This window comes from Ammodytes marinus (genome assembly GCF_949987685.1).
Source record: "Ammodytes marinus genome assembly, chromosome: 4".
Taxonomy (NCBI): domain Eukaryota; kingdom Metazoa; phylum Chordata; class Actinopteri; order Uranoscopiformes; family Ammodytidae; genus Ammodytes; species Ammodytes marinus.
Window position 1 is genome coordinate 25988283 of NC_137233.1, and position 21777 is coordinate 26010059.

The window sequence follows — 21777 nt, forward strand, 5'->3', positions numbered from 1 at the left end:
AAGCCTACACATGCGGTACGCACACTGTACCTTTAGGCAAATACCGAAGTCATTTAGAACACTATATTACTCTTATACCCAGTGTCAAAACAATCTAAATTGAACTGCTCTAAAGTGATGATTCCCACATATTCATCGATTATTTGAGTCCATTTACACAAAGTGACTGTGGAGGATATAGGGCCCGTTCAGGCCACTGCATCTGACCTTACTCAAGTATGCTGCGTTCGAGGCATGATGATGAGTTCAGTGTCTCAGGGGTTTTTATTGATGGACTGGCTAGAAGATTCTTTGTGTTGTAATGCTGGAATAACATGTTTCCATATGGGGAGAAGGTCAGTGGCCAGGCATGAAGGTTATAGTTATTATGATTTGCCAAAGCTTATCAGCGTTTTGCACCCCACAACAAGTGACATCTTAGACCGGCTCCCATCAACAGAAGCCTCTCCTGAGACCAAATCATGTTTGAGTCTTAACACCCAAATGCCAGCAAAGAACATGGTGGCATTATCATCACATATGTCACACGTATGCGATGCTCTTGTGAATTGACAATGAAACAGGGCGGCCTGAAGGGTGTAACAGAGGTGATAAGAATAGATATAGTCAGGACACACAACTTCATATGATATTTATAAAGGTGGACAGCAGGTCAAAATGATGGATGGGACAAACAGATGCTTATAAATTAAAAATGATTGCTTGCTTTGCCAGAAGCTCGGACCTTATGGTCATGTGTAAATGCCAGAGCAAATTGACAGTGGAATAAAATTGAAAAAGCAAATTTGGTCGAACCCTCAGGAAAAAAAGAAAACAAGGACAAGGGGATTCAAAGCTCAAGAGATAGAAACAGTATTGATTTCTTCCTTCCCTTTACTTGAAAGTGAAGGTCAAAGTATAAGTGATTTAGTGGAGAATACATTTATTCAGGAACATTTCAAATTCCGTGTATTATGGTCGGACATAGTCAAGTGCCTTAAAAGAAGGAAGTATTTTTGAATCCAATGCAAGAAACAGAGCATGAAAACGAATCAAGTCTTTCTTTCTATCCATTGAATTAGATACAAAGGGAAATCATTGAATGAGAAATGAGGAAATAACCAGAGAACCACTTAATCCCCCCAAAAAAACAAGGAATCGTGCAGTTACAGTAGAGGCACAGGCATGACAAATGATGTAAGAAGGAGACACATTTAAATTATACTGGCTTAGAAGCATGTTTCTCCTCTTAAATCCTCTTTGCTGGAATGCACTGCTGTAATAATACAGTACGGCACAAAGTGGAAGCCCCAAGCAAAACTGGCTTTGGATGCTTTGAAGGATGTTATGTGCAAACAATTACAGTAAAACATACAGATGCCATCTTGATCCGGTAGGCATGCAGAACAGCTGGTGTGCTTAATGTCCCAGCCATGGTCCCAGTGCACCTTAATATTTCCAACTAAATAATTCATAAATACACAGAAAGAAAAGTTCCACTTAAAGCCACTATGAGTAACATTTAAATATATTTTAAACAGCCTCATGTTTTCTCTGATAATCATAAATTACCTTTAACAGCAAACGAGACCATCAGTGCAAAGAAAGACGTTTTATATAGTTTTTATTACTGCATTTGGTCTCGTCGTAGCCTGGTCCAACCAGACCATCGTACTTCATTTCATTTGTACAGAAGGTCTGGAAGTGCTGTAATTGGCAAACGTTCACTCACTTGGAGGCGGGTGTCTGTCGAAGTTTAAAACTATTGGATCTGCCCAGTGCCACTCTGGATTAGCCAACCAATCGCATCACGTTTGGTCGTGTGTCATGAGCAGGCTTTTGACGGTGCGTTCCAGTTGGACAGGGAACTCGGAAATTTCCAACTTCACTACATATTGTAGTCTATGAATTTACCGGTACCTGGCAACAGTAACTTGTTAGAGCCTAACGTTTAGTTATTTGGACGAGAAAGGTTTTAGGCGTCCATACTTTCGCGAGCAGATGCCCTGGAACACAGACAGGTCGGAACTCGGAACTACCAAGTCGGAAATCTCCTTCTTCCGAGTATAAAGGAACGCAGCATTCAACTGAAACTGGAGCACGACTTCGACGTCATCGTTCTCAGCCACTCGCTCTGTTCGCTGATTGGACGACTGCAGATTCTCCGGCTAAAACTGGGAAATGCTCTGTACACCCAGACTGACTACTGAAGGGAAAATTAAATTTGGCCAGAAGTAGGTGGGCGGGCGGAGCCAGGCTAGTCTCGTCGCACACCCAGTCCGATTTTCGGTTTGCGCATGCAGGCTCTATGGTCACATATTCGTATTGGTCGCAGATTTCAGTGTAGCGCAGCAACGCGATTTGAGAAGCCTATCCCTCCAGGTGAGGGAAGGGGAGCAGCAGCCTTGTTTGAGACAGTTAGTCATAATGACTGATAACGGGGCTGAACCATCAAAGAAAAAAAAATGCAATGAAGAAAAGCTAAAAGGGAGAGTGATAGACGGGCGGGAAGAGGGCGTTACCAAGCAACGTGTACACAATTTCAGGGGAGCGAACTATATTGCAGTGTTTACTCCTAAATGAATGAGTCCATCAGGATATTTTCCCTGGTCGTGACGAGACGGTGTGGATCTGGTCCCCCCTCCGGTAACATCTGAGAATGGACCATCAACGCGAAAGATGTTGCAGTGGTTAAGAACGCCACCTGGAGACGTGGGATGTAATCCCGGCGATGGAAACCTTAGTTTTCCCTGGTGGAGACGAGACGGTGTGGATCCTCTGGCAGCATCTGAAGTCTTCCTGCATCCACACTATTCGCACTTTACTTAGTATTACCATGTAATCACCTGGTCAATGATCAAATTCCTTCGTGATTGTCTCTACTTATGACATCTATTGCAGTATGTCCGTCCTGGGAGAGGGATCCCTTACTCTGTCGACTCTCCCTGAGATTTCTTAAATTTTTTTTATTCCCGGTAAAGGGTTTTTACTGGGAGTTTTTTCTCAGCCGAGCTAAGGGTGTAAGGGCAGGGTGTCATATTGTATCATATTGTATCATATATCATATTGTATGAAATGTAAAGCCCACTGAGACAAATGTATTTGTGATTTTGGGCTATACAAATAAAACTGATTTGATTTGATTTGAGTGGTACTAAAACAAAGTTTACTTTGCTTCACCATCATCAGATAACCATTATTCATCTGAAATAGTCATTATTTACAACAACATAAACACATTACCTCATCGTGATCCATACAAACTACCGTCTCTCGTTCATTTGCTTTCTGTGAGGACACGGAATCTTTCAGCTCCGTGCGAGTGAACCTGCATCAACTCATTGCAATCAGGTGTGTGTGGCACTGACTGGCATTAGTTGATGCAGAGTCACCAACCACTCTCACGGAGCCGAAAAGAGTCCGGTGCCCTCACACTTTCAACACACGGACATGCACTTTATTGCGTCCTATTCATTTGACTCTCGCACGGCCGGCACGCGCTAGAAAACAGCTTTACGACAGCTGCCGTTGTAAAAAAACTACCGCTTTTGTTCAAAGGGGCTGCCAACGGACAAAATTACTCGTAGTGGCTTTAATGATATTTTTATTAAAAAAAACACTCATATTGTTCCATCATTTACCTAATAGGCAACATTTTCCAATCTGCCATCTGGTGTTTTATGGACTCGAGGGAAGTATTTATAATTATATTATGTTAATGTATTTTAATTACAGATTGGCCCCCAGTGTCTTCGGTTTGACAATGATAATTAGCTTCCAAACAGTTAAAAACTCCAATACTGACAGAGACAATAGTGGCTATTGTCTCTGTCAGTATGAGATGCACAGGATAAAAACGTGAATTTATTATTCAAGTCGCTCATGCACAAACTGTTGTAAGGCAGCTTGCTAGTCATTGTCCCACAAAAAAGGTGAAATCATGACATTTGGGTGAAGGAGTCTTTTTTTTCTCCAGTGTGAGCTCAAGGTCAGACATCAAATTGAAATGAATCTACCTGCTGGAAGTCTGGTGCTCAACATGAGGCTTCCTCAGCCCTACTGACAGATAGAATATCCAATTCATTTTCATCCTAATTCATGCCTTTGAGTTGCTGATCTTGTTAAAGTCACATGACAGCCATGTGAGCATCACAAGAGTTCCAAGAATTAAAGTGTGATCCGAGGGGGAGGTCAAGATGGCATCGGTAGATGACTAGAAATTTAGAAAACCCTGGTCGTATTGTAGAAATACAAAGGAATTGATAAGCAGTATCAAAAGTAAGCAGGAGTACTGTTTCTTTAAATAGACTGATGTTGGGATCTGGCAGCTACAGACAAAAGGCAGGGAGTAAGAGCACAAGCCGGAAAATATAGACGCACCTTTTTTATTCCCATATACCCCCCATGCTCAGCTAATCCAATCGCTTTAGGCATTTCAAGGCTTGTAATTTGTGCTTTGATGGTAATGTTGCTATCATCCAGTGTGCCCGAAGGAAGACTTTGAAATCTGATATACTGTATTTTGAACCTGTGTATTTAACAGTTTGCAGCAGTAGCAGGCCCGCCACACATATGGCTTGGCCCCTGAAAAGATCGGTGAAGGGGGCTACATCATAGATGCACACTCGCTGCATAATAAGTTGAATTCAGATTTAAATGAGAAACTTATGGGTTTTAGCCCTTTAGACCTCTTGACTTTGCAAGAAAAGATTACGAGAGAAAAAAAGGACACATTTCTTTAGGTCTTCTGGATGAGTTAGGATATATTTAACTCAAGTAACAAAAAATAAAATGCTTGTTTTGTGATAATAAGTTATAGTGAATATGTTGGTTCAAAATAAGGTTTAGCTTAGTGAGATTATTGGCCTCAGAAGAGTGTTAGGCTCTCTCATGACATAAGAACTGAATAAATCTCCACACTCTCGTGATAGTAAAGATTGCACACAAAGTGTCAATCTAAACTCCAGCCTTCAAAATGTCCCTTTTAGAAAAACCTATTTAAGAATATAGTATGACATCAAACTATACAACTTCCCCAGTGGTCTACAATCTCTAACAACACTGACCTGACCTAGCAGCTCGGGGAGCCCCAGCACCTGTCCTGTGAATACTCCCAGGCAGATCAGGATGGAGTTGAACTGGCCAATGGAGCCTCTGATATGTTTTGGCGTTATTTCTCCCAGGTACATTGGGAGGGCGCTGAGAGCTATACCTGTAAAAAAAACAAAAAAAAACAACGATGTTAAAATCTTGCTGTTTAGCTTGCTATTGAAAGGACACAAGCCAATGTGAATTAGTACACACCTTTTTTATGTGATACCATTAGGAATAACAAAACTAGGGGTGCGGGAGTATGTGTTGTGACATTATGACTGCACCTTTATTTTATCTCTAGCCTTCAGTAGTGTGAAAAAAAACATATGTCTAGAATGTCTTTAAATTTGTATCCGAATCTTTATTGTAAATAAATGACAAATAACAATTTTTTTTTGCACAAAAACATTTCTGTGATTTAGTTCCTCAATCCCATTTGACATATCAAACTCAACTAATCCAGGAAAATAGGAATTTCTCAAAATACGTGGTGCAAGCGATTCTTCGCAACCACGGGAAGCGTATCACCTCGCTGGAGGCCAGTGTCAAATCACTTGACGAACGCATGTTACCACTGGAAGCTTCGTGAGCTGAGCTAGCTGCTAGCAACACCAAGTTGAAGGCCAAAACAGCGGACCTGAGCCCTGTTTCAGGTAGCTGGTTTTGAGGCAACTCAGAGTTTGTTCGCTCTGAGTTAGTGGAAACTCTCGGTTTTCCGTTTCAGGTAGCAGGTTCAGCGCAACCGAGTGTCAGTTACTGCGGCAACATACGCCGTGGGTCTAACCTGCTCGGGAGGTGGTAAGACCTACCCTGAGTTTGTTACGCTGCAGCTCCGACTGAAAAAAGAGTCACTGTCACATTGCGTCCCTGTACAGTTTAAAGCAAAATCAATCCATAGAAATCTCCATTGGGATGTTTTTATCATGTACTGATTATTTTACGTTTGATCGATCATTTATCTGATCAGTAGTCTTGTTCTCAGCCCTCGTTCGTTCATATGGCGGCCACCTTATGCACATCGTGAACATGTTCTACATTCAGATTACTGAACCTATTTGTATTGTAGGCCTATATCATTCTTCTTTTTATTAATAGGGATTTTTAAACGTCTGCGCTACTGAACAGATTTATGTCAGGTTGAAATGTAATTCTGCGGCTGGGACTGCACGCGATCGTTATTGTTCAATTGTGTCCCCCCAAAGACAAGCCTCATTAAATAGCCGTAGCCAATATGAATATAGAAATAATATAATAATTTAAACTGGGATCACTAGAGGACAAGGAATCTGGTAATAAATCAATCAGGCTCTACAATGGAAACTGTCATCTAATGTAGACGTTAATGTCTTTCACTCCGCATTTAAAAGAAGCGACAGTCTGTTTACTTCACAGTAGACTATTATAGCTTGCCTACATAATACAGCGACTATAAAACACTGTCAGCAATGCTGTGCGGCACCAGCTTTTTTGCTGCTGCTGATGTGCGTAACCAGAGCCGGCCCGAGGCATAAGCGAACTAAGGGGTTGCTTAGGGCCCCCAACCGCCAGGGGGGCCCCCTCCAAAAAAAGTAGTTTGTGTGTTTGAAATTAACATCATATTATGCAAAAGTAAGTACACTTCCTCGGTTCATGCACAGTTGGGAGAGGTGTGCAGTTGGGCCATCTAGGCACACAGTAGGCAATCTGAAGCCACGGACTACCTTGTCATACAGTTTGGATATAGAGTATATATCAAAATCAAACAAAGCCTTTGACTCGTTGTGTTTGTTTTCTATTTTTGGTCTGAGCAAGAAATCCAAAGTAAAAAACAAACCGTTATTTGTTTTTTGATATCAGATTTATAAACGACTAATGAATATGGCATTCATGGGAGCACAAATACGATGTTAAGCACTCTTATTTTGATTTAATTTAATTATACAGTACAGTCAAATATACTCTCGGCCTGAACTTTATTTACATGATAACATTCTTTTTAATTGATATTTTCCTCTACAATTCAATACTCTACTTCACTGATTTGTGTACAATGCCTGGCGAGTAGTAAATATAACAACTGACATTGTTCTCCTTACGCCTTTTAAATTGAAAACTTACCAGAGTCTACTCCGATTATGAACCGGCCGATAATTAGCATCTCAAAAGATTGTGCCTTCTGGCCCAGCGCCAGCAGCAGAGCAGCTGTTATAGCAAGGCCGTTATTTACCAGCAAGGTTCCCTTTCTAGAGTCAAGGAAAGAATTTGATTGGAAAAAGAGAGAAAAACTTTAGCAAAGAACATCAAGGCCCATGTTAAAATCATCCTGAAGACATAAAACATAAAAACTAATCTATACAAAGATAATTTTTTCAAAAAGGAGCACAACGATTTATTTAAATAGAATTTCCTGACGCATCACAAACAATTTGACTTCAAATAACATTTCAATTGGTGTTTTGGAGCAAACGTAGCAAAGGTGAATATGTTCTGAATAACCTTCATAAAAAGCAAAAATTAGGAGCATCAACCATGGCTTCAATAGGATAAAGCCACCAATGTCTATAATTCTCTAAAGGAGGCTGCTCCTGACCGGTCAAGCTTTAAGTGGATATATCTTTGTGAAAAATCCATGAATGTGGTGTCAATTCAAGATTACGTGTTTAACATCTTAAAACATTGAGAGAATAATCACAAATGTCAACATTTATGAATAAGACCCTCACCCATAATGCGTGGGTGCATAAAGGAGTCTAAATCAAACAATGGACAGCATGTGTGTGTGTCTGTCTGTCTGTCTATGTGTGTGTGTGTGTGTGTGTGTGTGTGCGTGCGTGCGTGCGTGCGTGCATGCGTGCGTGTGTGTGTGTATGGAAAAAAAAATACTAATTTAATTTGTGTTATTTAACCACACACACTCTCATCTTGCAAACTGCACCTTGCAGAGCTCATAAACTTTAGATTTGCCTTGACTCTATAGATTTAAACACTTAAACCTAATTGCAATTATATGAGTAGTGAGGTCTACTGTCTGTACAGCAGCTATTACATTACATTTCATATGGACTTCAGTCTGTAACTGTACTTTGTGAACTATGCTACCTGTTGTGTGTAAATGGCCAGGGAACATTACAAACATATTCAGCAGTACACTAAGAGGACGAACAACAAGGACGAACAACTGAGTGAAAAGCACGGCAAACAGTATTTTTATTTTCTGCAACAAGAACAATGTATGTGTCCGGCAAAAGTAAACACAATCTGTTACACTGCTGTAATTGCACTGCTTTGTTTGGTTAATTACCGTACAGCTCAAAACGTTTGCAGATATGACGTGATCCCTCAGCTGGGAATATATAATATAAATACAGTATAGATCTCTCATAGAGAATCCTGGCATCTGGTCTAATGGACTTCTAAAGGAGTGACTGACTGCAATGTATCAACTGTACATTAACATGGATAGGATTCATTCATTGTTATAGTGTTTGATTAAGTAATGGACACCAAAACCAACCATCTTCTGAATAGATTAAATGGGGGGAATGGTCAAAGTTATATGAAGTCAGGAAATCCAAAAGTTAATATGGAAGCAACTGTAAAGGTGAGAACACACCGGGCGCGTTGGGTGTGGTGGGCGCGTTGAAAAATCCTATTTTTGCATAGGGAACCATTGGTTTAGGCGCGAGGATCCATTGGCCGCGGCAAAGCGTCGCTTTGGGCGCGTTACCAAAGCGTCAACGCGCCAGCAAAGCGTCAAAAAAAGATGAAAAAATTGAACTTTCAACGCTCCAGCGCGTGACGTTTAGCCGCGTTGGCCAATCAGCGGTGAGCTTGACCCGACGTCACTGGCAGAGAGCCGGAGGACAGAAAAATCTCAGACAAAATGGAGGAGCAAATAATCACCGCTGTGTTTGCTAGACCGTGACAACACAGAGGCAAACACCGAGTAGGAAATGTATTTACGGCTGGCTGCCTGGTGCTGTATGAAGCCGCTCGGGGTTACAAGACGTGGGGAAAGTGAACCAGGAGAATGGGCTTCCTGGTTAATTCAGTGAATATGTGCGGCTGTGCATTAGCCGATAAACCAAGTTAGCGCCGGTCGGATAGCATTAGTTAACTCACCCGGTTGTGTGCGGCCACCACCTCCATAATGAAGCCAAACATAACGGCTTAGTCCGGGGAACTTTCACAACGAGTACAGCGAAGCACCGGTGTTTATGCCTATATCTACGCCAGCCACGGTCCCCTGTCACAGCCAGGTAGGGTAATGTAGGCTAGTTGCCTTTATTTTCTACTGCCCTGCACACAATGCTGCTGTAAATGTGTTTGGTATGGTGCTGCCTTGCTGTTTGTGTTCATTTCCGAGTGGCGTGAATCTGTTTTAAGGCTATTTGTTCCGTTCAGTTGCTGTTTATTTGTCTTTTGGCACAATTGTTGGCCGTGTTGTTGTTGTTTTTGTGCGGACATGATCGCTGTTGTGTCGGGTCGGTTCTGATCGCAGCCATGGTTGATTAGGGGAATAAATATATGGGGGGGAGACTAGCTGCGAAGCGTTGGAGGGACGCGTTGAACCACTTTTTGACACAAAATGACCAAGCGCCAGATCGGGCGCGTTGGTCGCTTTGGCCCAAAGCGCCAACGCGCCCGGTGTGTTCTCAGCTTAAGAGGGCATTTAGTTTGGTGTGTTGGGGCATATCATTGTGTGTTGGGGCATATCATTATCAGAAGGTTTCAATTCCAGATTCAAAAGATCCACTTCCTTCAGTTAGCTGTGAAAATAAAATTGTGCCAGTTCACCAGTGCTACACTGATTAACCTATTGTTGATTTAGGAAACTCTTGGAACTGGTGATGGAACATTGTATAGGGAAGACATTATTGTCTTCCTCTTTTTTTGTTGCTGAATGTGTGCCTTCTTTCTCACACTTAGATCTACTCTTACACACCGAAGATTGCCTCAATAGCAGCTTAGGTTTGGTCTGAATTATGTAATCTTGAGCCAATGTTGTAATGGGTTTCAGGCACTACACCATTCTCGAATATTTGATGAAATTAAAATGTTTCATCTGAGTATAAATCTAACAAACCCATACAGGGGGTAAGAGCAAGCAGGGTTTTAAACACGTTTACTTCTTATCAGAAAGACGTGTGTAGCAATATCTTAATATCATCTCTCATCATAAAGTTCAAATATTTAATCATCACGATATTGAAAAGAACTTTACCTTCGCTTTGGTGACAAACTTTTAATGAACTCGATCACTAGAGTGCACTTTCCCCCTAGAAAGCTTTATGATTTTTCATATATAATATACCGTATATATATATATTTTAGATTTCCTCACCCTGTCATCTGAAGTTAAGCAAAACTACCAGCTGGCCCACAGATCTCTAGCAGAGGATACGGAGGGAGAATAACAATAAATACACTCCACACAGCAAGATTGGATCTTATAGTGGGGAACAAGTTGTCAGATCACTGCCTCACAGTCTGAATTTCTTTATCGACAACTCCCAAAAACAAACCTTAGAAACCATGACTACCATGTTACATGTTATAAAATATATGATGATGGGGGCAAAACCTTTGTCATTATATTAAAATGTTAGATCAGATTTTGATTCATAAGTTGCGTAACTGCAATCGGTGCACATAAATCTCCTATGAACCAGGGAGAAAAGCAAGGACAAAAACATAAAAACAGACATTTATCATTTGAGGTAAACCTTCACTCAGAGATGATTAAGGTTAACTGCACATTTAATAGTATCTTGTTTATAATAGTTCTAGCTTGCAGTGAGCTACTATCGTGCTGTTGTAGAAATCAATGTCAAATCCATAAACGTTCATCTATACTAGCAAACCCCAATGGCAGTCCCTTAAGAAGTGTCCCCCTGCCTCTTCCTGTGCTGTATAATGGCAAGTGCTTTTTACATTGTGAATTCCTACATTTTCTGCACTGAGCTGACGGTTGTAAAGACTGTCAGAGACAGTGCACAAGGTACGAATGGTAATAAAAGAAAATGGAAAATGGGAGCTGCATGAAAAAGAAAACAGAGAGAATACAGCCGCATTGTCTCCTACGCTCCATAGCATTGTGATTCCAGCTAGACAATCTTTCAAATTATTTAAAAATGTAATACAGCAGGCCTACTGTTGACAACTAAAACATATAATTAATTTGTGAAAATCAGAAGTCAACAAGCTTCTGTTTTTTAAATGCCCTGTACTAAAAAGTGGGCGAGGACATTCCAGAAAATTATTCTTACCATTTTGTGTTTGTTCTCTGATCTAACTTTAATGTAAACTGTTGTCCACATCAGTGTCCCGTAGAACTGTGGTGACTTTAAATTTTTAATGGTAGTTTTTTTTCTGACGCTTTTAAATGTGAATGTTAATGTGATGTTCATCTGCTAAAACTGGAGTGAGTTTAATAGGCCTTGGTTGAAGTCAATGTTAGCTGACTAATCTGCTAATTTAATTTCATGTTAGTCGACTCACCTTCCCAGTGCTTTGATCAATAAAGAGACAAATAGCGTTCCAAGAAGGCCTCCGATAGCAAATATGGACACTGTGATGGACCAGAGAAGAGTGGCTGTCTCTGCTGCAACAGGCTCCCCATATCGCTCAATCCATGTCTTATTGTAGAACGCTCTAATGTACTGCAATACAAGAAGGACACTTTTCAAAGGAATCTTACATCATTCGTTCATTCCATTTTTCATTCATGTAAAGACAAAAATACCAATCTAAATGAAAGCAAAAGGGAAGTTCGGCTATGAAGGACACAAGACAAAGCTGGGAAAAAAATGCCATTATGCATTGCACAGAGTCCAGTGTATCATACTGAAATATGCATTATATACTTTGAGCAGGAGGCAAATCTACAGTTTCTTGTGCAAGTTTGTGTTATGATCCAAACTAATCTAAACAATTTGGCTAGTTAAATGTAAAATAATATCGTCAAGAAAGGAGTAGCCTACTATATATTAAATCCAATCCATTAGTATGTGTCTCAAAGCACTTATCCTTTGACTGAAGTGTTATTCTTATTATAGAATGTTCCAAAGCGTAAAAAACATAATGACCTTGTATTTGCTTTTAAAATTGTTAAATCCATTTTGTATTTCTATTGAAAACAGTATCCTTGTACACCTAGTGTTATAAACGGTGGTGCCCAGTGGGGAGCAACCCTTGTCTATGCCCCTGTCAGTGCTAAAAGCAGAGGAGGCAATGTAACAATCTTTTTCAATGTGTTTCCTACGGCCCAGAGGCAGTAAGGCTTTCCTTGCAATCATCATTACGGGGAACTGTGTTTGTTTGTCGAGCAGTCAACTGAAAAGTTACCTTGGGTACGGCACTGATGATATAATATTTTATTTTATTGAAGTGAAAAGGAAGGTGGGGATACAGACTACACTTGATTCTAAAGGCTTTTCATCACCATTGCAGTGGGCAGTATTGTACCTATTTTTGCCATAAATGTCAAGCCTTCAAAACTGTTACTTACTCCATGCTGCAGAATTGGCCTGTTATGCACCACATCACTAAGGCAAATTCCTTGTGGAATGGCATTCATTTTAAACCCGTTTCCTCTTCTGATTTTGATTCTGATTCACTTAAAGTGTAACTGAACCCTTTTACTTGTTTTTTGAGATAGAAGCTGAACATACACAAAGCTCAATCAGTCATAAGTGTACCCAAATTGCACTCTAATTTCCTGTGTTAAACAATTAAATATCTCAACAAATATTTATTTCCGATCACCACCTGTATAATTTCCTCCAGACATAATCAATAAACCTTATTTATTGTGACCTGAGGTTATGCGGGAGGGCACATTAGTAAACTGCAAAAAAAATGCAGAACTGCTGTTATATACTAAGCAGATTTGTTATCATTTGCATTTCCTTTTTAATGAATTTATTGTGTCATCATTAAATGCATATCTGTTTAAAGAAAACAACAACAACATTTTTTTCTATCTATGACTTTGAATTTCAGTGTTGTCTGCCAGAACTGCATAGACCTGTCAATGCTAAATACACTGCACCTAATTTTCCTTTTTGAAATGTTAACATATTGTCTATGCCAAAATGAAAAACAATCGACTGTCCAATCACAGCTCAAGAAATGTTGGTTTATGTGTTGTCATTTGATTTTAAAGAAGCAAGGAAAATGTATGTCACAATGGAAAACAGTTCCATTATAAAAGACAAAAAGCTTTAAACATGCATTTTTTCAAAATGATTGACTAAAATCAAAAGTCAACTTAATATTGTAATTCACTGTATTTCTGTGTATGACATGTTTTAATGTATACCTCCCATAATTGTGGAAGGTACCAGACCGATAGTACAAAGAGTGGACTGGCTATTTAATGAAAGTGTGGTTGGTCCTATAGCAAATGTTCTTGTATTTTACTGTTTCGTTGCGTTTTACTGGGTTGATTGTTAATTTCCTACCCCGAATATGGTTTCTCAAATACTGTACATGATGTATAAAAACATAGGGGAGAACGGGGGAATCTGAGGCATCAGGTAATGTGAGCCACCCCCTGTATCTAGGCAACGGAAAACATTTGTGGTCATGTGAGATATATGTTTTCAAGCCCCTCTCATTTCCCCATGGCCCTGAAAAAGAGGACCTCATGGTGCTGTGGTAAGCATGTTTTTTTCACCAAAATAGGCATTTTGCTTGTAAAAGTAAATTGTCTTGCTGTCAACTTAATCAACTGTTGTGCCAAAGCAAATGTCTTCACGTTGAAAAACTTCTATCATACGTGTTGATGAACTACCAACAAATTAAACCATAACTGAAGATTAGCCTTAAATGCAAAGAGAGGTAGTTTTTTCTCAAATTGTGGTGGTGGGGGAAAGTGAGCCAAATGCTGTGAGGCACAAGTTAAGTTTAGTCTTAAACATATTTTAATGTAATATTACATGACATATCCTTTATTTTAATGTCATACACATTGTAGAAAAGCCATCATGCCAAGGAAATACACCAGGAAAACGACCTGGGGCAACCACACGGAAAGAGCATCTTCTCATCTGTCCCTGTAACCTTCAGGGCTGGAATGTAGAGTAGGCCTAGTTGTAGAGTATGACAGGCTGATGTTATAATCCAGTTGGGTCTTCTCCTGTGTTCTGAGTCGCAGGCTGTTCTCGCTGGTTCTGATTTTCCTATGCTTTGGCCCCCAGACACTAGCTGGCTCTAAGGGTCCTGTGTTCTGACCCCCAGACTGTGTTCTAATCTAACTGGTTCTATCTTTCATTTGAATCTTATTAAAACCTTTTGAATTATAATATGTTGTATTTGATTTTGTTCAGAGTTACTTTCAGTGTTAAGAAAATTTGCTTTGCTTAATTGACCCCATCATTCTTTTACTAGTCCGACATTAGTTCTGGAATGTGTGGCTAGCTTTCAGGATTCTTACTGTTACAATATGTGTTGTTATGGTAGTTTCAGAGTGGAAAAAGTAAGTGGATCAGTTTACCCCACAGCTGGGGTAAAGTGAGCCACATGTCAACTTTTTTTAAAACAATCATATTTTCACTGCCCTTTGTCTTGAAAGAATTCTGCTAATGCCCATTTCTAGGAAACATCCTGAATTAATGGGAAATATGTCCCCTCATTTTAGCTCGCTTAGAGGGGAGCAAATGTAAAAAGTGGCTCCGATTACCCCGTTCTCCCCTACAGTAACAGTGTATATTGTTTTTTTGTATGAACAAAGCCTGTTGTCCCTCTGATGCAAAGAAATGCCTTGCTGTTGCCGCCTTCTTGCCTCTCTTGGATAATAGGGACGTTTAATAGATGAATGCCTCAGCTCACCCTCTTCACTTCATCTGCTGGATGCTCTCCATCACGGAGCTCTGACGTTCATAACTAATTGTAATCCCCTCACACACCACCACACTTCATATTCTCTAGACATCACTTTCAATGTGCAGAACTCTGCAGCACTGTTACAACTTTATTCGTAAATCCATGCTTAGACTACTGCCCATCTACTTATACACTTAACATGTCACAGACTGTGCAGCTAAAGCCTATACGCTTTCAGGACCTCATCACTCTGTCCAGTCCAAACAGGACAGTCCAGACTACCCTAGGGATTTTTTTTTTATTTGTATTCAAACTCTGATTACCACTCTGGCACTTTGCTCTCATAATTCAAATTTTTACAATTTGTATGATGTGTTTGTATCTGTAACCTTGTGTTGTCCTATTGCCGTCCGACCAGGTCTCTCTTGATAATGAGACCCTGCGTCTCCTGCTTTGGAAACAAACAACATGTACGCCGGGATCACTGCAGCGCCGGCGTATGTGATCATCATAATACTGGCGAATTACCAGAGTGAAACGATGGTTTTACCTGAACCTATCATTCAGGTTCAAGACTAAAATAATACATTTTATTTTGATGAGCTCTACAGCCTCATACATAATACATAACATAATTCTGAATATTTTGATGCATTATTCAAGTAACTTTTTTTGAATATATAACAGTTGTTTTCAAATAAGCACAGAATACTTTTGGTTATTTTTTAGTTTTTTTTTTTACACAATGACACGTCCTTACTGCAATGCATAGTTGGCAACAAAAGTTGTGAACAGCAGAGCAGGCAAGAATCATTACTCTGACTTCAATCAACAGGCTGGTAAAAGGTCACTAGTGAAGCCCCACCTTAAGGCCAGGACACACAAGTCCGACTACCCGAAAATGGAGTTTGCCGATTCAGGCAGCTCCAGTCTTCCCGTCGCGGCCAAAAAAGTGCAAAGAACACACCAAGCCGACTGCTGACTTTCAGTACGCTCTGCGCTTGCGCGGCACGTAATGTCTCCATAACAGCAGGCGGCGCTAATCTGTATTGTGGCCCGAAATAATACGGAAGCCGGAAATTATGGGACAGCTCTCTAGACCATAAACATAGATAGAAATACGTATTTATATTTATGGACCATGAAGAGCACCATTTTTAGCAGAGAGTGTCGAGCATGGTGTCGAGCAGTCAACAAGGGTTGATGCATGTGAGTACTCGCTGAACGAAACAAACAAACACATTAAAACGATGGCCAACTGTTGTTAGCTGTTTGTGCTACCCGCCTCACTTCCGGGCTTCACTGATTCGCTAGCCCTCCACAAATCAAATTGCTCCAACTGAAAGAAGCCCGATGACATCTACGACGACCGATTTCACGGCACACACCAAACAGATTCGTGTCCCCGCCCCCTCAGGACTCTACGACGGCGATTATCGGGCCGGTGTGTCCAGGCCTTTAGGGAACTGATCTAGGTCAACCATAAAGGTGATAAGAAAAGCTCACAGTTCTCTCTCTCTCTCTCTCTCTCTCTCTCTCTCTCTCTGCCCACAGGACAGTTGAAAAGCCCTTTGTAGAGTGAAGGTTGAGAGCCAAAGAACCCGGACGGGAGAGATCCTTAGTTCCCTTTCCCCTAAATCCTTTATTAAAAGACACTATGTTTCATGTCCCCTGTCTCAGAGTCTCTTTTATTGTTAATCTTGCCTCCTGTGTCCCTTATGTTACCACAGTGTATGTTGTTTTATTTTCTTTGTGATAAGTGTTGGGCATTTGAATTAACCTGTATTTTCCTCACATTCGTTTAAAGCTGATGACAGGTCGGGAGCATATACATTACTTTACATTCTGGCTATACTTAAAAAAGAATCAGGAAGCTGCTTGTTCATGTATTTATAGGAATTTGAGGTGGAGAGGAGCCAGTGCTGGACTAATGATGAGCTTGTGTATCATGGGTTGAAGAAGCAAATGAAGGAGAATAAACAACAGGCAACTGCTCAGCTCACAAACTGGAGGGTGAGCTGCAACATAAACAAATAAACGAGGCGCAGGTTTTTTCTCTGAGGGATTGAGAAAAGTAAAGAAAGCATGTTTAAATGTCTAATAAAGCCTCTTGTGAAAAGTTTAGAGTCAAGATCAACAGAATATGCAGATATTATCTTTACTGAAAGCCCAGTAGACCCAAAGGTGGGTCACAGCTTTAACAAAAAGCTTTCATAAGAAGGTGAATACTGAGAATTTTAGGGAATATCTGGAAGGTAATTCAAGCAGTGTTTGCACACAATAATGGCCTTACCCCCTTGGGGAGCGTTTCACCAGATGCTACACAAAAGAAATGGGCTCTTTTTGCAGAAGCAATTGCTCATTATTGGCCCCTCTCCAAATATGGAAAAGCCTGGAAGATGGGACGAACGGAAAAGGAATGCTCTTAGTGAGGTCACTAGGGACTTGGTTTGTCAGTGGGGAATATAAATAATGGGTCTTTGTAAGTCTGACCAGTGGCAGAATAGAAGTAATCTAGACATTCACCTACTGCTGATGGTTGGTCGAGGGCAAATAGTAGATAATGGGCAATACATTGTGAAAAAAGTGTAAGGTCCTTTACTCTTCTACAATATAAGTGATGACATCATAGTATTTGTCAAACCTTTATTCTTTTTTTATATAACTGCATTAGTGCTTGTGTTTACACTTAAAGCTATAGTGCGTATCTTTTTTCATATAAATGAATTACAGTTACATTCAAGCCACTGCCAAATGAGTTGACACAAAGTTGATTAAGCCTATTAGCTCCACAAAACTCTCTCTGTATTTCTTAGTATGGCAGCGTTTACAAACTGGTGTCGCACCCCGACACTGGTGCATGAGCTCAGAAAAATTCCTAAGAAGCATCCAAGAACTGTGTTAGTTGTCGATTCCACTCCTAAGAAAAAACCTTGGTGTACTGCAAAAATAATAAAATCCATGCGCGATCACCGAAGGCTTAACAAATGTAGATGCGCCGACAGTGCATGGTGTTGTGATTACTCAGAATTACTCTTGGGGGTGACAGAAGTTACGCACTATAGCTTTTAAACTAGTATCAATTACAGTTTCATACAGAAGCATGAATGACATAAATGAGGCTCTACTTGTTTTTTTATGAAAGCTGAAGTCCCTTTACTGCATTTCCTTGCCATTGCATGTGCGCTTATTACCTCTAACAAACACAAGCTCAAACAGAGAAGTATTCTGTTTCTCATCTATGTGCCACTCAACCAGACTGGCACATTAAAATGCTATTTTTTTGAAAATTGCAATTTCACTTTCACAAATCAAAAATGATTTACTGAGTACTGACCATGGAAATGTCTAGCCTAGCCCAGGCAGCAAACATAAATGCCTTCCTGAAGATTTGTATGTATCTGACAGGTGTCCCTGCACTAACATCTTGTGTTATTCTCCATGCTGAGACTGATTGCAAATGAAAACTGGAATAAGTAGATTCCGTTGTTTTTGTAGAAAGAGAATGGGTAACAATTTATTTTAATGGTACATGAATCATCATGAATTCATATCTGAATTAATGCATGAACATGCATGAATTAATTAATGTAGTACTTCATGAATTATCGGTATTTCACTAGGATTTATGCTTTCTCATGCATGGTTTAACTCAGGAACAATACATTAGATAAAGCAACGAGTAAGGTACAGTATGTGATTCATCATGATGATCATGTCTGACTAGTAACACCAAAATACACAAGTATATCATGGTGAACTAAGCATTCATTTTCTCTGACTTCATCCTTTTTGTGGCCCCTCAAATAAAGTGGTGACCTGGTTTGTCTTCTTCAAACGATTTAATTCAATTCATGGTCACAATTATATAAGTTCTGACCTTGAAATACCAGGTTGCCACTTTATTTGAGGGGCCACAAACATGATGAAGTCATGATCAATTAATGCTTAGTTCATCATGATTTCAACACTTGGTATTTAATATAACACATGTGTATTGGTGTGACTAGTCAGACATGATCATCAGTAATAACTCAAGGATCATGATGAATCACATACCTAACATGGTGCATTAATGAATGTATTGTTCCTGTGTTAAATCATGAATTAGATACTATTAATCCTAGTTAGTTACTGATAGTTCATGAAGTACTTCATGAATTAATTCATGCATTTGCATGCATTAATTCAGACATGAATTCATGATGATTTATGTACCATTAATATAAAGTGTTACCAAAGAATGTTTTTGCCGTGATTATGATTCAACTTTCGGGATCAAAAACAATAGTCATATTGAAAAGCAAAGTATATATGACCAATGAATGAAAAAAAGAAATGACAGAAAAGTATCTAATACTAAATGATGGGTAGGCCATTTAATCTATACTGACAAGACCCTTTCTGTAATAGAACTGAAGTTTATGTTTGGGAGAAACTGTAAAACCATTCACCAGCAGAACAATTGTACATTGTGAAAGGCAAACACAAGATGTTCTAATACTAAACATTGACTTTTTCTTAAAATGTCAAAAAATTAACATGAAAATTTTGGACAATCAATTCAGAGTAGCAGACAATTCAGCATCCGTTGGCTCTTAATTACCTGCAATAAAGGTAACTTAATTAAATCCTCATTCTGAAGCACTGACTCAAGGAATACGTTTATTTATTGGCTGAAGTCATTGATTGGTTGACTTCTAGAAGTCATCATTGGCGCAAACAGGCTTACAAGACGAGTTAACAGTGTGACTCACCGTAGCGGGGGCGTTGACCACAGAGAGGTTGTAACCGTAAATGAAGGATGAGCCCAGGGCACCGAAGAAGGCTGCGCTCAACAGACAGGCTGTGACTGGTTGCTAACGAGAGAACACACATAACACAGAGGTTCATTCTACTGATACAAACACGAACCATCACAAACTTCTATGCCGAAAACATTAGGCTATTATTAGATTAACATGGAGCTTTGTATAAGTAGTGCAGGTCAAGTGTGAAGAGCCATAAGCAGTTCATTAAACCCCAAACTGAAAAAGAACCATGGCAGAACAAAGAACACTGAGCCTCGTCTCTTGACGTGCTACATTCTTAAAGTGTGTCCTATTGGTGGCACAAGACAAAAGGTAGCAAAGTCATGGATTCCAAGCCATTCATACCCTTTGGGAGAATGAATTTCATGGTACAGTGCATATAGCACCATAGGATCGTAAGATATGCCGCGTGCAAAGTAGAAATTGAGGCCAGAAGATGGCGAGGAGTATTAATAATATGGGTTCATACTCTCTAGAGAACATGAATGTTCTGAATTATTCAATTCAATGTATATATATATTGTATATAGGTCAAAAATATGGCCTATGACAAATGATTTGAATATCATGGATACATATCCATATTTCACAAATCTCATGGAAATATGGTCAGTGTTGTTGTATCTTGCTGTTGATCAAACCTTTAGATATACTGTATTTACCAGATTTTGGCCAAACTCAACGTTCATCGCCATCTAGTTCCTGTAACTGGCAAGACAAAATAAGCAAAGGATTGGAAAATGTATAATGTTATGTATTATTGTAGTCGGAGAGGGAGCATATAGAGCATATGTGGCATCTCTTCAGAAGTGGTGTGATGTAAGTTCCTTAGAAATGAATGTCACAAAAACACAGGAACTTGTTTTTCATGAAAAGGACTATGTGCAGCCCCTTACAATTAGGGGACAAGTTGTAGAGGTAGTAGACAGTTTCAAATAGTTAGGTACATTTATTGATTGCAATCTAAATTTTAGTGAAAACACAGACTATATTTTTAAAACCTGTAACCAACGTCTCCATCTACTGCGCAAACTCAACTCATTCAGAGTGAGCAAGTACATTATGGAAACAGTTTATAAGAACCTTATTGAGGGCATTTTAACCTTTAATATGGCAATGTGGTATGGTAACCTAAACGTAAAAGGAAGAAGCAAGCTACAGAGAATAATAAACCTTGCCTCAAAAATCATAGGGACAAAACAGAAACATTTAAGTTGTATGTACGACGAAGTGCTGAGGAAAAAAGCTGTTAAAATAGCAAACGATCCGTCCCATCCACTCCATAGGGAGTTTGAACTTCTTCCCTCGGGTAGACGTTACAGAGTGCCAAGGGCAAATCGTAACATTTTTAAAAATTCCTTCACTCCTAAAGCGATTGGGGTACTGAACACCATGTCCCGCTGATGTGTATACTGCCACTGCTGTCCTGCTTCTTGCCCTGAAGATGTCTGTGTTTAAATGTTGTTGTTGTTGCTTTTGTTGTTGTTGTTGTTGTGTTGCCCTGCTTGTTGTTTTTTGTATGAGACCGAAGACGAATCTCCACACCGTGGACAATAAAGATTTAACTAACTAACTAACTAACCATTAGCAAAATGATAAAGCGTTTTTACATTTTCAAGAATATAACAGACTTATTGAAATAAAGATATGTTTTTTAAAATCTATTTATTTTTTGGGATGGTGATTCAAAATTCTAAATAATTCTGATGACTTCACTCTTTTTATTGTATGTTAAGAAAAACAAAGGGGATTTATTACAACCGTAATCATGATAAACAACCTCCATAAAATGGATCTGGGTCCAGTCTAGAGGTATAAACGGTCTCCTATCCATATTATATACACTCGTAAGTGAAGCACTTTTGTATTCACAGCATCAACATACACCTCTGCCCAGGGCCACAACCCAGACCCAGAGGAACAGCCCCGTGATCCAGCACAGGGGGATACAGTGGGGGGATGGGGGGATTTGAGGAAGACTTAGATGTGAAAGAGGAGGGGAAAGGATTGTGGGTTGAGGCTACAGGAGGAGAGGATGAAAGCAAACAACGTAAAGGATGTGTGCTCACAACGCTGAGCAGAGGTT

General features: G+C 39.7%; 1 protein-coding gene across 1 annotated transcript in view; it reads right to left on the reverse strand.

Annotated features, from left to right (window-relative positions):
- Positions 1 to 21777, reverse strand: part of slc2a9l2 (solute carrier family 2 member 9, like 2) — a 122614-nt gene that overhangs the window by 92939 nt on the left and 7898 nt on the right. The window contains exons 3-6 of the mRNA XM_080025446.1: positions 19638 to 19739; positions 11554 to 11714; positions 7171 to 7295; positions 5046 to 5191 (exon numbers count right to left, since the gene is read on the reverse strand). Of these exons, the coding sequence (XP_079881572.1) occupies positions 5046 to 5191; positions 7171 to 7295; positions 11554 to 11714; positions 19638 to 19739 (534 nt within the window). The remainder of the gene's footprint in view (positions 1 to 5045; positions 5192 to 7170; positions 7296 to 11553; positions 11715 to 19637; positions 19740 to 21777) is intronic.